Source organism: Lissotriton vulgaris, chromosome 4_1 (genome assembly GCF_964263255.1).
Source record: "Lissotriton vulgaris chromosome 4_1, aLisVul1.2, whole genome shotgun sequence".
Taxonomy (NCBI): domain Eukaryota; kingdom Metazoa; phylum Chordata; class Amphibia; order Caudata; family Salamandridae; genus Lissotriton; species Lissotriton vulgaris.
In genome coordinates, this window is record NC_141691.1 from 356,295,832 (window position 1) to 356,311,673 (window position 15,842).

General features: G+C 47.6%; 1 protein-coding gene across 2 annotated transcripts in view; it reads left to right on the forward strand.

Annotated features, from left to right (window-relative positions):
• LRCH2 (leucine rich repeats and calponin homology domain containing 2) overlaps positions 1–15,842 on the forward strand; it is a 927,979-nt gene that overhangs the window by 372,198 nt on the left and 539,939 nt on the right. For both annotated transcript variants that reach the window (XM_086918732.1, XM_086918733.1), the window contains exon 9: positions 4,280–4,380. In XM_086918732.1, the coding sequence (XP_086774858.1) occupies positions 4,280–4,380 (101 nt within the window). The remainder of the gene's footprint in view (positions 1–4,279; positions 4,381–15,842) is intronic.

The window sequence follows — 15,842 nt, forward strand, 5'->3', positions numbered from 1 at the left end:
TGCACAGCCTGTTGCTGTCGTACCTCTCGCAGCCTATTACCTAACAGGCGCCCGCACCAATCACCTCCAGTATAAAATGTGTGCTTCATCCGCAAGTCAGCATACTCTGCCCGGTCCAGGACCAGCGCTGCCAACTGTTGCCGCATAGCTTTAAGTTGTTTCCAAACCCGGGGGTCCCCCGTCCGCTGGTGCATTTGTTCTAACTCTCTCGTCTTCTGTGTAAGCTCCTCTCTCTTACACACACTCTCTGCATTATCCGCTGCCGATATCGCAATGAGCTCACCCGGCAGCACTGCCTTTAAAGCTGCCCATTGTGTCGCCAATGTGGTGTCAGTATTGCTGTTGTGCTCAAGATAATCAGAAATGACCCCCTTGCGACGTGTGACCACCTCTTTACGGTGCAGCAGCGGTTCCCGCAGCTTCCAGCTCCGGGTCACGCGCGAGGCAGATGGGAGGGAAAACACAACGGTCACTGGCGCATGATCCGAAAGGGATGCGATGCCTAAATCTACCCCCGTCATTAGTGAGTGAAGTGATGTGGAAGCAAGTAGGTAATCCAAGCGAACATATGTCTTTTGTGCATTAGAGTAATATGTGTATTCCCTGTTTCCAGGGTGACTGCAACGCCAGAGGTCCACCAAACCCACCTCCTGCAAATGAGCCAAGCCTCCGGAGGAGAGTGCACCCGACTGAGAAGTGCGTTGACAGGACCTATCTAGGGAGTTATCAAAGACTAGATTAAGGTCCCCTCCCAGTAGGACATGACGATCTATTATATTGGCGCCTCACTAAGTTCAAGATGAAAAAACTTCTCCTGACCTTCCTTAGGGGCGTACACCGAACCTATAGTAAACACAGAAGAACCCAGGGAAAACCTGTATGTCAATAGCCTCCCTCGCATCTCAGCCCCCTTCTACAAGAGCTTACCAAGAAATCGCTGGGCCACCAGAATCGCGACGCCTGCAGACTTCGTGGTAGCGGGGGAAAAAAATTGATGGGGGAAAACTACGAGACCGAAGGCGGTGGCAGTTCCTCTGTAACACATGTTTTTCTTGTAAAAGGCAGATATCGGCCTGTGAGTGCTCTAGTAAAGACAGGACCGCTTTGCTTTTCACCGGGTTATTTAACTCCCTGACAATCAACGTGAGATCTTTGAGTGTAGTTTCAGGCATTACATACTAAATACAAAAAGGTGCCAACAAGGCCTTGCCAACTGCGAGTGGGGTGAATGGGCAACGCCTCGCCCCCCGAAGCCCAGTTGGAGCAGCACTCTGGGTCCCTTCAATATCGCTTCGTGGACTTGGAACAAACTAACCCTCCTCCCGCCGACCCCACCCCAATAAGAACTCCAAAAAAGAACAACCCAAATATGTCCAAATAATCCTTCATCCTCGGATGTCCGGAAAAAAGGGATAATTGAGTAACCCATGAGACACTCCACAGCTCCCCCTCCCACCGACAGCCCCTCAATAAAAAAGAAGAAAAAGACAGGCCAGCAGGCCTAATTACTTCCCAAGAGTCACCCAGTCTGAGGAGGATTAGTCTCCAAGGCAGCCGCCTCCACCGCAGCTCTCTGGCCTTCCGCAATCACTGCAGCCGGAGGTTTCTTCACCCTCCGTCGCCGACCCTGCATGGACCACCGAGGCTTAGTGTCATCCATGTCAGCCGCCTGGTGTGTTGTCTCAAACTCCTTTGCAGGTGGATCAATGCCCAATACTCGGCAGGCCTCCGAAACTGAACGCAATTGATACAGTTTGTTCTCCAACTTGAATACCAGGTGGAAAGGGTGGCCCCAACTATAAGAAATGTTCTGCTGCTGTAGGTGGGTCGTGACAGGTCGAAACAGTCTACGCTTTTGCAAAGTAAGCGCTGAAAGATCCTGGAAAAGGGCCGGTGACTGGCCTTGAAACGACAGTGACTGCATCTGCCGGGCTTTCTGCAGGATCTCCTCCTTCGTGCGAAAATCCTGTACACAGACCAGGATGTCTGGGGGGCTGCTGATGCAGCCAGCAAGGACCCAACACGGTGAGCCCTATCTTGCTGCAGCTCCGTGTCCAACGGGCACCCTAAGATATGATTGAAAAGTTCCCTGGCGTAGCGAAACAGGTCCTTTGTTTCCTCATTTAAGGGTACGTTGTGAATCATTATGTTATGACGTTGTGAGCGGTTCTCCAAATCCTCCAAATGCGTCTGGAGGTCGACCGGCTGATCGTGGAGCCTTACGATTTCTTGCTGCAGAGCCGCTAGCTCGGTGTCAGTATTATCGATCTTGGTCTCAAACTCCGCAACCCTTTCCCCTATACCATCAACGCCGCCGCGGACTTCCCGGAGTTTGCTCCTAAATTCCTTTTTCAAGGTGTGAATATCATCCCTCAGGTAGGTGAACAAGGACTCCAGAAAAGATTTAGTAATTTATTCTGAGCCCGGGTAGGGCTCCGGCGAGGCCTGTAGCGCGGCAGAGGCCATGGCCTCCCTCTGTTGGTTTTCCTGGACCTTTGCGATGAGATCTTTCACTGTTTTATCTCTGCGCCCCCTGGAAGTAGACATCGCCCGCCCCTGACGCCAGCACTCTCCTCTGATTAGCCCTCGACTTGGTAGTCTCCGGACAGCAGCCTCACCGTCTTTATCGCCCGCCCGCCCTACGATCTCCACTCAATCTGTATCCGTACACCGCCGGGGTGCCAGGCCTGATCGCCTGCTTCACTCCTGTTGCAGCAAAACTACTGATGCTCTCCTCCCTGGTGAATGCACCGTCCACTGCTTTGACCAAGAGGCGACGGTTGACTCGTGACGTGTCTGCGGCCCCACTCCTCTCCTACGGCGCCACGAGGTCCACCACAGCTCTTCCAAACACCGTCTCCTCACAGTAGAGCGCCAAACCTACTGCGCCCACACTCAGGCCACCAGCCGATCCGCGCGTCTATTCTTTGATTAGGGACCGCTGCTGTTCTCCGCCGCTGCTCTCTGCCAGCTAACAGTTTTCCTCCAAAGGGCCCTAGGCCACACCCACAGCGCAATCATTCAAGGTGCCACAGTCCAGTAAAGGCCTCCACGGGTCCACTGCTGGCACTCCCTAGTACCCCAATAGCCAAGTCCGTGTCTGAGGCCCCTCACTCCTCCATCCCCGCAGTAGCTCCCAGGGGGGACCTGCCAATCGCGGTTCCATGCTCACCTTCAGCAAAGGGAGCTGTCGCCTCTACTCTCCCCAGGCACCGGCCTCTCGAGATGTAATGTTCAGTCCCAGAGGTGCCCTGCGTGCAGCCCCGGCCAAAGCAAACCCCACTGGGCCCACCTGCTCTCCAGGGCAGCTCACGGCTGGGCGACGCTCGCGGTACACCGCCGCCACCTCCGGGGGGTCCCCGCTACGTCACCCGTCTCTGCGCCGCCACGGCCTCGCCCAGTACGGATGTCCGGGGCCCAGGGATTCCGCCACGTCAAAATGGCGGCACAGCTGCAACTCAAGGCTGTCTCCTAGGCTGCCGCGAGCTCCTCCAATCGGCCTCAATCTCTCACCGTGTGAGGCCGGCCCGGACCTCCAACAGCACTCGCTCTGGCCGGCATCATCTCCACTGCTGCCGCACAAGCCCCCTGTCTGCGTCACACCACCTCCTTGGGGCTCCGCCGCAGATCGGACTCCTCCAGCTTCTAGACGGTAGGTCACTTCGCGGCAGCCCCCTCTGCCGCCAACAACCGCACCGAGGCCCCCACAGGTCAAGACACCTCCTCCGCTGCAGCTATCAAACGCTATAGTGGCCTGGACGCCGCTGCTAAGTGGGCGGCCGTCGGAAGCTCAGGAGCCTTCCATCCGCTCACTCCACCATCTTGGCCACACCCCTGGGCCTTTCTTTTAATTTAAGAGCATCCTTGACTCTCGATTGGCTGTATCTATTATGAAAGACACATTACATTCGGCAACACAGCCTGAGACAAACTGTAGTGTTTGCATGTGAAAAATACATAGATAATAAATAAGGTATTTATTGTATGAAAAGGTAGAGGCTTTCATACCGGACCAGAATTATTTTGGTGGTTTTTTTATTTACATATAGATTCCTACTGTGAAGAACTAGATAGCTTTAATCTGCTGCAGTAGCTACTTATTCATTTTATTTGTATCCTTGAAAACTGATTTACGCTAAGTTTCACATCAATTTTCCAGATAATCGCATGAAGCAGTGTGTGGGGGTTCTCATTTTCATTATGTTTGTTGACTGTATGACGCAGTTTGTGTGTAAGACATGGAATAATTTATGTTCTTTTTTTTCTGATTGCTATAAAGATCAGGAGTTGTACGTCTACATTGACCCAAATGCAGACGACTCTGCTGTTCCTGAGCAAGGAGATGTACATCTTAGTGGGCCATTTGTATCTTATATGAAGGTAAGCTCTTGTTCTAAAAACATGGTCACACTGTGTATTGTACAGTTCATTTGTGACGTTAAGCTTGATGCACAGATGACAAGTTGTAAACACTGATCTTGTATAATGCAGGCATGCAGTTCTAATTCTTTACAAAGACAAGCTTAAGTACCACCACCGCCTTGGAGGTTCATCTAGTCAACCTTCTAGCTCCGAGAAACCAAAGAATGTCTATTTCAAATTCTAAATGTGTTAAAATTGCTGTTTGAAAGGCTGGGTTGTTCAAATTAGAGCTCATAAACATTGCAAATTAGTGTTTTCTGTGTTTTTTTTCTGAAGGCCTCAACCTTTCAGAAACACATTTTAAAAATGTTAATAGCTTTGCTGATATAGAAAACGAATTTGCAAATTCACAAACCCTACAACTAAGGTATCACTCTTCAATACATGTGAATTGGCATCTAATACTTTAAAGAAAAGTGCAGACCTAAAATTTATAATGTCTGGAAAATGAAATGAAATGAAATTTGATTTATAAAGCGCATGGCTGCCCTAGAGCGTCCCAGCGCTAACAAAACAAAGAACAGGAACAAACTGAGAGGGGTACTGTTCCTTAGAGGTTCTTGGGAAAGAGAAACGTTTTAAGAGACTTTCGGAACTTAAGATAGCAGGGTTTGGTCCGCCTGGGGAGAGAGTTCTAATTTTTTGCCGCATTTACCGTGAAACGGCGTCCCCCAGTGCGTGTCTTCCTCACTCTTGGAACTATGGCTAGGTTTCCCACATCCGACCGGAGAGCCCGGGAGGATTTATAGGGGCAGATCAGGCTCCTGAGAGCCGGGGGTCCTTTGTCCTGGAGCTCCTTGTGGGTGATACATAGCGATTTGAAGACAATTCTTTCGTGTATTGGCAGCCAGTGAAGAACTCTCAACGCTGGTCTGGCCGACGATATTCTTGAGGCCCCAGAAAGCATCCTGGCTGCTGCATTCTGCACCCGTTGCAGGATATTAATGGTGGCTTCAGGAGCCGCTAGGAATAAGGCATTACTATATTCCAGTCTGGATAAAATGAATCCCTGGATCAATAGTTTCCTGGACTGGAAAGGCAGAATGGGAAGAACTTTCCGCACTGCTCGATGCAGGCCAAAGCAGATGCCTGCGACTTTCTGTGCATGCGTCCTGAAGGTTAGGTCGGGCTCAAACCACACCCCCAAGCTTTTGATTTTTTCTTTCAGTGTGGGCAGCTCACCCATACAGGGAGGCCAAGAAGCTTTAGGGAGAGATGTAAAGTGATGGCCCAGGAGCATGATCTCCGTTTTTGCTCCATTGAGTTTCAGCCGTGAACCAGTCATCCAGGAGAATATTCCGGCAAGGCAGGCTGAAAGAGTGTCCAGACATCCATCTTGTTGGGTTAGCAAGACGACTAATTGGGTGTCGTCTGCGTAGGTGACTGTTTTGATCCCAAAAGGGGCCACCACCTCCTCCAGCGGGGCCATATAAACGTTAAACAGGGTAGGGCTCAAAGAAAAGCCCTGAGGGACTCCACACTGGAGGGGGTCGATTTAGACAGTACACCACTTTCCCAAATCTTAAACGATCGCTTATTCAAAAAGGATTATGCCCAATCTGGCGAGACGGTGGGCTAATATTTCATGGTACACCGTATCGAACGCTGCACTTAGATCCAGGAGGATCACAACTGCGGATCCTCCTGAATCTAAGATGCACCTTGCCTCCTCTGCCACCACTATCAGGGCTGTATCAGTGCCCTGTCCAGGGCGAAAACCGGTTTGGGAGTCACTCAGCAGCCCATTGCATTCCAAGAACCCCGAGAGCTGCTGGTTGACCATTTTTTCAGCAATTTTGCCCAAACCGGGTAGTAATGAGATCGGGTGGAAATTAGCCAGGTCCGAGGTTTCAAGCCCCGGTTTTTTTAGGAGCGTTTTGACTCTGGCCTGTTTCCAGCTGGGTGGAACAACCCCGCAGGCAAATGAGGAGTTTAGCAGCTCTGTTGCTAGGGGGGCAATAGTGTCTGCAATCTGTTTAAGGATGTACATAGGCGCCGGGCCAGATGGAGATCCACTATTCAAGGAAGATAGGGCTTTACAAAAATCCTCCCTGGTGATACAACTAAAAGAGTCCAGTAAGGGGCCAGAGGTAGGTACCAAGTGAGTGTTGCCACAGGACATAGCGACGTTCTGTGGTAGGCTATCAAGGATTCTTTGTATCTTGGTGTCATAGAAATCCACTAACTGATTGCACCTTGCTTCAGTATATTCTTGGGAAATTACCGGGGAAGGGACCTTAAGAAGTTGTTTAACTATTTTAAACGTTTCTTTCGAGGAATTAGATGATACATTGATTTTATTATCGAAGAAAGCCACCTGAGTTTTTTTCAGGGAGGTTTTATAGAGTCTCAGGTCAGATCGATAGGCCGCTTTATTGTTAACCGCCCAGTCTTTCCTCCATCTGCGTTCCAATTGTTTGCAGGTTTTTCTGAGATCTCTGAGCTCTGCAGTGTACCACGGCGATTTGAAAGTACTGCTTTTCTTAGTGAGAGGTAGTACCGCATTCAAGGAATTATTAAGCCAATTACGAAAGCTTATATCTGCCACCCGAGGGTCTGATTCTATGACAGGGGCAGTTTGTTCTAGGGCTAGTGTTGGCTTTTCCACAGATAACTTGGGCCAAGCTCTCTCTAGAGTGTGGGGTAGTGCTGCACATCTTCCCTCTGTACAGATTTTCCACGAGAATGGTACTACGAAATGGTGAGACCATGGCACAGGCAGTGGGGGGCTAGTCATAAGCTGGTTGCTATTTGAGAATATGGGGTCTAAAAGATGACCTCTGATATGAGTTGCCTCTTTATTTATGAGTTTCAGTTCAAAAGAATTGAGGTCAGAACTAAGATCTATGGCCACTTTATCATTAGGGTTATCAAAATGCAGGTTCAGATCTCCCAAAACCAGGAAATTAGGTGATAAAGCAGCTGCCGCTAAAGTAGATTCCAACAAGGATCCTGCAAACTGTCTTATACAGCCCGGCGGGCGATAGATCGGGAATCCTGAAAGAGAGTTGGTAGGTGTTATTTGTATACTGAAGCGGACAATTTCTGAGTCTGATATATCACCATCCTCAATTCTTCAAGTTAGTTTATCTTTGTAGACTATGGCAAGCCCTCCTCCCTTCCCTTGTTGCCTATGATGACACTGGATAAAAAATCCATCCGGAAGGGCAGTGGTGATATCAAACTCAGAATTTGGGGATAGCCACGTCTCAGTTAAGAAGAGCACGTCGAGATTGCCTTCTTGAATCAAAAGGTTGATCTCTACAGAGTGCTTCGGTAGGGATTTACAGTTCAGAAGTGCCATCCCAAGATCCGTGTAAACCTCCTTACCAGTTTCCCTCGTTGAGGTGGGATTCGGACAAAGCTTGCACCGACTGAATTGTTTGTCAAAACTCTCAAACTGGCGACACCACAAGCCTTCCTTGTCTTGCAAAGAAACTGGAACAAAATCACCATCGACCAGATCTCCTCATCGCTTCTTCTAAACCCCCCAGCCCACTCCTCAAACCCCGACCAAGCCGCCACCAACCTCACCCTATGGTTATCCAACAGCGCCGACATCCTAGCACCACTGAAAAAACGACAAAGCAAACTTGGCAGCAAGAAGGCCTCTTGGTTCAACGATGATCTTAAGAAATCCAAGAAACTCTGCCGCTCCCTTGAGAAGGCCTGGAAAAAAGACCCAACCACCAGCACCAAGGACGCATTCAAAAACGCCACCCGCATACACCACCAACTGATCCGAAAGGCCAAGAAAACCGCCTTCAAGGACCGACTAGATAACAACGCCCACAACAGCAAGGAACTTTTCAACATCGTCAAGGAATTTACCAATCCCTCGGCCAACTCTAACGACATCACCCCCTCTCAAGCCCTCTGCGACTCCCTAGCCTCATTCTTCCACAACAAAATTGCAGACATCCACAACAGCTTCGACAACCAACCCGGAGACCAACCCACCCAACCATCTGCTGGACCTTCACCCCCCTCGAACATCCTTAATGACTGGAACCCAATCTCCACTGAGGACACCATCCGCCTGATGAACTCCATCCACTCAGGATCCCCCACAGACCCATGCCCTCACCACATCTTCAACAAAGCAGACTCCATCATAGCACCGCACCTCCGAGACGTCATCAACTGCTCCCTCAACTCCGCCACCTTCCCGGAAAGCTGGAAACACGCTGAACTCAGCGCCCTTCTGAAAAAACCCACAGCGGACCCCACCGAACTCAAAAACTACCGCCCCATCTCGCTCCTTCCATTCCCGGCCAAAGTCATCGAGAAAGCTGTCAACAACCAGCTCGCCGCCTTCCTCGAAGCCAACAAATCCCTCGACTCCTCACAGTCCGGCTTCCGAGCAAAACACAGCACGGAGACCGCCCTCATCGCAGCAACAGACGACATTCGAACTCTACTGGACGATGGAGACACAGTCACCCTTATCCTCCTCGACCTCTCCGCCATAGCACCCTTCTACAGCGCCTCAGAAACATCGGAATCCAAGGAAAAGCACTAGAATGGATCACCTCGTTCCTCACCGGAAGAACCCAGAGAGTCCGCCTTCCACCATTCAAGTCAGAGGCCACTGAAGTCATCTGCGGTGTACCGCAAGGATCTTCACTCAGCCCCACCCTTTTCAACGTTTACATGAGCCCCCTCGCGGCCATCGCCCGCCAACACAACCTCAACATCATCTCCTACGCGGATGACACTCAACTGATCCTATCACTCACCAATGACCCCAGCACCGCCAAAACTAACCTACACGAAGGAATGAAAGAAGTAGCCGAATGGATGAAACACAGCCGTCTGAAACTGAACTCCGATAAAACAGAAGTCCTCATCTTAGGTACCTCCCCCTCTGCATGGGACGACTCTTGGTGGCCAGAAGCCCTTGGAAAAGCACCCATCCCGACAGACCACGCACGGAACCTGGGGGTCATCCTGGATTCCTCACTTTCGATGAACAAACAAGTCAACGCCGCCTCTTCATCCTGCTTCAACATTCTTCGCATGCTCAAAAAACATTTCGTTGGATCCCCACCGAAACTAGGAAAACGGTCACCCATGCTCTGGTCACGAGCCGACTGGACTATGGAAACACCCTCTACGCCGGTACTACCACTAAACTCCAGAAGAAACTCCAACGAATCCAAAACGCCTCAGCCAGGCTCATATTAGACATCCCGCGTAAAGAACATATCTCTGGTCACCTGAAAAACCTCCACTGGCTTCCCGTCAATAAGAGGATCACTTTCCGGCTCCTAACCCACGCACACAAAGCACTCTACGAAATCGGACCAGAATGCCTCAACACACGACTGTCCTTCTACACCCCCTCCCGCCAGCTACGATCATCCAACCAAGCCCTTGCCACTGTACCTCGCATCAACAAAACCACCATGGGAGGTAGATCCTTCTCCTACCTGGCACCTAAAACCTGGAACTCACTTCCCACTTACCTTCGCCTTACCCAGAACCACCTAGAATTCAGAAAGCAACTTAAAACGTGGATATTTGACAAGTAATTCCCCTCCCCTCCTCAAGCGCCTTGAGACCCTCTGGGTATGTAGCGCGCTATATAAATTCTCTGACTTGACTTGACTTGACTTGTAGCTTCAAGAGTTCTTCCCTGGAATACCCTATCTGCCGTTTAGAGGCCATGGGCATAGTAACTGGCCCTAGGCCCGGCACCTCATTCAGAGTTAATTATAGTTCTTGCACTTTATAGCACACCAAAGTCTACCTACAGCATTAAGCTCCGAATGTGCTAACAGACTTGGGAACTCTTGACTGATCGCATTATATCTCTTTCCCCAGACAGATCTTTACAAAGGTGGTGCGGCTTGGTTAATAGTAGCAATAATATGGCTTGCGAAATTGAATCTTGTTTTAAAACCTTAACTAGAAATTACATTTGTTACTCTGATTTGTAGATTTACGCCAGAGGCACGAGATATAGCTACCTTAGGGCATGAGTTATAGTTACTTGAGATAACTCGAACTGCTGAATTTCCGTGGTTTAGTTTGTGTAAAATCCGAATCTAACTATAATGTCCCTGTAACCTTTGGATTGTTTGTGAATTTTTAAGGTTTTTTCCCAATTCTGTTTCATAACTATAACGTCCTTGTAACCTTTTGTTTTTTCAGTGAATAGGTGTGTGTGTGTGTGTGTGTGTGTGTGTGTGTATATATATATATATATATATATATATATATATATTACACACACAAACAGGAAACCCTTTGAAGAGACGTGCCACACGAAGGTTGTCAGCTCTCTTTATTATGGTTGCCTGCCAGCAGGAACTCACGAGGAACAGCTTTTCAGAAATAAAATGCCAGACGCGTTTCAGGTAAAGACCTTTCTTCAGTGGCATGTGGTTGTAAGAGACTGCAAGCGCTTCGAACTGCACAGTTTATAATTTCCAGCACCTGTCCTTGTGGGCGTGGTCATTTGCATGGCCTTGTGGGTGATGTAGTGCAATTCCTGTATTACCCCAGTGGGTTCGCTGTTTTTGCAGTCTCTGAATGAACTCATAAATCTTGCATTGTCCAAGATAGTGCCTGCCGAGCTTTAAAACCACCAAATTGTAGCTTGCGAGCTGGCTCCCTCCCTGCAAAGGCTCCAGCTCACCTTCGTTCACAAACGCTGCAGCATCCAACGTGGTGCCGCAGCTGACCCGTCACAGCGGTGGGCTTCTCTTCGCGACCGGGTCACGGCCGCCTTTACATTACACACACAAACAGGAAACCCTTTGAAGAGACGTGCCACACGAAGGTTGTCAGCTCTCTTTATTATGGTTGCCTGCCAGCAGGAACTCACGAGGAACAGCTTTTCAGAAATAAAATGCCAGACGCGTTTCAGGTAAAGACCTTTCTTCAGGAGCTCTACAACATAATCAGACATCAAACATCCAAGCCTCTGCCCTCACCCCTGCAGGCGTCCAAAGAACTATGCGATAACTTCGCCACCTTCTTCAAGTCCCAAAAATCGAATTATCTCTAGACATCAACAACTTACACCTCCCGAAGAACAACGCGGCCATCCCACAGGCCCTACCATCCGGCACCTCTCCCCTCCTTTGGCTAAGCTTTCGCCACGTGCAGGAAACTGAGATAATCTCGTTGATCTCGACCTCCAAACCATCAGCTCACATCTCAGACACCATTCCTCCCTCACTAATCAAAAAAATGAAGCTCACCTTAGCACCTATCTGGGGCAAAATCATAAACAGCTCCCTACAAAGCGGAGTGGTCCCCGACTGTCTAAAAATGGGACAAGTCACCTCTTTGCTGAAAAAACCCGGTCTTGACTCTACTGACTTAAACAATTTCAGACAGATTTCTAACCTCCCTACTCGCCAAAACACTGGAACGATGCGTTCTCCTGCAATTGACGCATCATCTGGATAACATCAATCTCCTGGACCCCCTCTAATCCGGCTTCAGGCAAGGCAGCAGCACAGAAACCGCGATGCTGAACATCATAGACAACATTCACGGTTCCCTTGACGCTGACAAGTGCTGCCTCCTCATACTCTTTGATTTATCCGCAGCTTTCGACACAGTGGACCATAAGCTCCTCATCAAGACTCTGCAAGTAAGAGCTGGCCTCGGCGAGCTAGTTCTCGAGTGGTTTTTCTCCTTTCTACACAACCGCTCGCAAATAATAAAAATGAAGAACTTCACCTCTGAAACCCAGCAAGTCAACAAAGGTGTCCCCCAAGGATCAGTACTTTCTCCTCAGCTCTTCAACATCTATATGGAACCGCTCACCAAACTACTCAGGAATGCCAATATCCACTTCCACCTCTAGGCGGATGACACACAGATCTACCTGGAAACTTCTTCACTTAACGACATCCACAGACTAAATGCCGTCTTAAATGATGTTCAAGACTGGCTGACAAAGAATCACCTGAAACTCAATCCCGACAAGACCGAAACTCTTCTCATCTCAAACAAAGAAGACAACCCTCAAATCATCGAGTGGCTGAAGTCGATCGATGCTCTTAAAGGTTTTCTCACGCTAGCTGATTCCGTAAAATCTCTGGGTTTCACCCTAGACCCCAAACTAACCTTGACAAACCACATTAAGAACTCGGCAAAAAGTGCATTCTTTAACCTCAGACTTCTGAACAAAATCAAACCTTTCATTCCCAACAAGGACCTTAAACTAGCCACGCAATCTCTAGTTCTATCTAGACTGGACTATGGGAACTCAATCCTAAACAGGCATCCCCAAATCACACCTGGCTCCACTAAAAACAACATTGCATGCGGCAGCAAGAATGATCACAGGATGCAAAAAATCTGACCACATCTCCCCAGCTCTCAAAGAACTTGAATGGCTCCCGGTGGAAATGCGTAGCACCTTCAGAACGGCCTGCCTAACCCACAAGGCCCTCCACACCGGAAAACCAGAATACTTGGCAAACAAGCTCACAAAAGCTGGCCAAAGTAGAAACTTGAGACGCTCTAACTCCCTGCTGCTCATCCTACCAAAAACCAGAAAGAAGAAAACTGCGGACTGCTCCTTCACAGGAAATGCCCTCAAAATATGGAACTCTATCCCCCCCGCATATCAGAACCATACCGTCCTATGCGGAATTCAAGAGCCAACTCAAATCCTTGTTCCTCATCCGTTCCCTAGGTCCTGGGTAACTAGGATCAACAACCATCCCCAGAACTATGTGTTATCTCTGTATCCTATTACCAAGAAGTCCTACTGTACGAACTTCTCCTCCTCCTTAATTGTCATTCGATGATCGCCTTTATTTGTTACGTGTCTTTTTGTTCACCTTTTCATTCCTTTTACTGTAAAGCGCTCTGCTACCTTCGGGTCTTGTTAGCGCTATAGAAAACTTCTAAATAACTACATATGTTTTAAACTAGTATATGTGAGTATCGATGTGTATAATTGAGTATATGTGAAAGTGAGAGTTTGGAAGAGTACTTGTGTAAATTAGTATGTGTTTTTGTAATTGATTGTTTAAAAGAGTAACTATGTGTACATTTCTGTAGAAGTAAGTGTAGTGGTGTGTATAGCTGTATATGCAAAGAAATGGATGTTTATTTGCATGTGTGAATATGTATGTGAGAAACTATATAGATGAGTATTAGTGTGTAGCAGAATGTATAGGTTTATGAGTACATATGATGAGTGAGTACATGTATGAGTGACTATATAGAACTGTCGAATGACTGGATATGTATGTAGATGTTGAAATTACCTAATAAGTTATTGTAATTGGTATTGGTATCTCCATTTTTTTAAAATTGTAGTTTCCATTTTCGAATATGTGTATCAAAGGTTATATTAGGGTGAGAGGTGGTCTGCCACTCTTTCAGAAAAATGATGTCATCAGTGATGTCATTTGAGATGTCATCAGTGATGTCATGAGTGATGTCAGTGACCATGTCATGAGTGATGTAATATGTGACGTCATCAGCAGTGCATTGCGGTCGCGCGAGTTATAGTTAGCTGAACTAACTATAATGGGGGAATTTCAAAGGTTTTGTATGAGTGAAATGTCCAGCTAACTATAACATATGTGAAACCTATGGTTTTTTCAGTGAATTTGCAAGGTTTTTAAACGCTAATTCCGAACTATAACGTGTGTGAAACTTATGGTTTTTCAGTTTATTTGCAAGGTTTTTTAAACGCTAATTCCTAACTATAACGTGTGAAACCTATGGTTTTTTCAGTAAATTTGCAAGGTTTTTTAAACGCTAATTTCTATCTATATCTGGTCTGAAACATATGATTTTTTCAGTGCAGAGGAAGGTGAGATGGTTCAAGCAGAGACTTAGATAGTGCAAGCAGACACAGATATGGTACACACTGAGGATAGAAGATGGAGGGCTGTAGGCATAGGGACAGATAGTGCAAGCAGATACAGACATGGTACACAGAGAGCATTGATGGTGTAGGGCTTCAGGCAGAGGGACAGATGGTGCAGTCTCACAAAAGATGGTGCAGAGAGAGGGTGAGATTGTTGAAGCACAGACTCCGATAGTGCAAGCAAACACAGACATGGTACACACTGAGGATAGAAGATGGAGGGCTGTAGGCATAGGGACAGATAGTGCAAGCAGATACAGACATGGTACACACAGAGCGTTGATGGTGTAGGGCTTCAGGCAGAGGGACAGATGGTGCAGTCACAGGAAAGATGGTGCAGAGAGAGGGTGAGATTGTTGAAGCAGAGACTCAGATAGTGCAAGCAGACACAGACATGGTACACACTGAGGAAAGAAGATGGAGGGCTGTATGCATAGGGACAGATACTGCAAGCAGATACAGACATGGTACACACAGAGGATAGGTGGTGTAGGGCTTCAGGCAGAGGGACAGATGGTGCAGTCACAGAAAAGATGGTGCAGAGAGAGGGTGAGATTGTTGAAGCACAGACTCCGATAGTGCAAGCAAACACAGACATGGTACACACTGAGGATAGAAGATGGAGGGCTGTAGGCATAGGGACAGATAGTGCAAGCAGATACAGACATGGTACACACAGAGCGTTGATGGTGTAGGGCTTCAGGCAGAGGGACAGGTGGTGCAGTCACAGAAAAGATGGTGCAGAGAGGGTGAGATTGTTGAAGCAGAGACTCAGATAGTGCAAGCAGACACAGACATGGTACACACAGAGGATAAAATGGTACAACAGAGAAGAAATGCTGGAAACAGTGAGAGAATTGTTACATGCAGAGGCTAATTGGCGCATACACGGGGAGAGTTAGTAAAGACAGAGATAAAATGATACACACAGAGGGTGCGAGATTACAGACCGAGCAGGAAAAGATGTAACTTGTAAGCGCTGTCTAATACACACCAGCAGCCATATCATAATAGGTCTCTGCAGATGCACATAAGAGGATGCAGGCAGTGGGAGAGGATTGGTACAGACAGAAAATTAGATAAGCATAGAGAGGTAGACTGTAGGGAGAGACAGGGGAGATTATACAAACAGGTGCAAATATAATTCTTTATTTTACACAGACACTCAGTGTGATCCTGGGCAAAAAGTTTAAAACCATACATTTTACCAAAACACATTTACCACACAAAAAAGTTTGAGACAGAACACAGCCTATGTATTTCAAAACTACAATACAATGCAGAAACCTGAGACATTTTCAAAATACATTTCCAATTTGCAGCATTACTTTTTTGCCAGCATTACATCCAACTAGACACTATATCAGAAGAAAGAACACAGTATAAGCAGAGAGAGGTACACTATGAGGAAAGACAGAAGAGATTATACAAAAAGGTGCAAATATAATTCTTTAATTTACACAGACACTCAGTGTGATCCTGGACAAAAAGTATAAAACCAAACTTTTATCACAACACATTTACCACACGAAAAAGTGTAAGAGACCGAACACAACCTATCTATTTC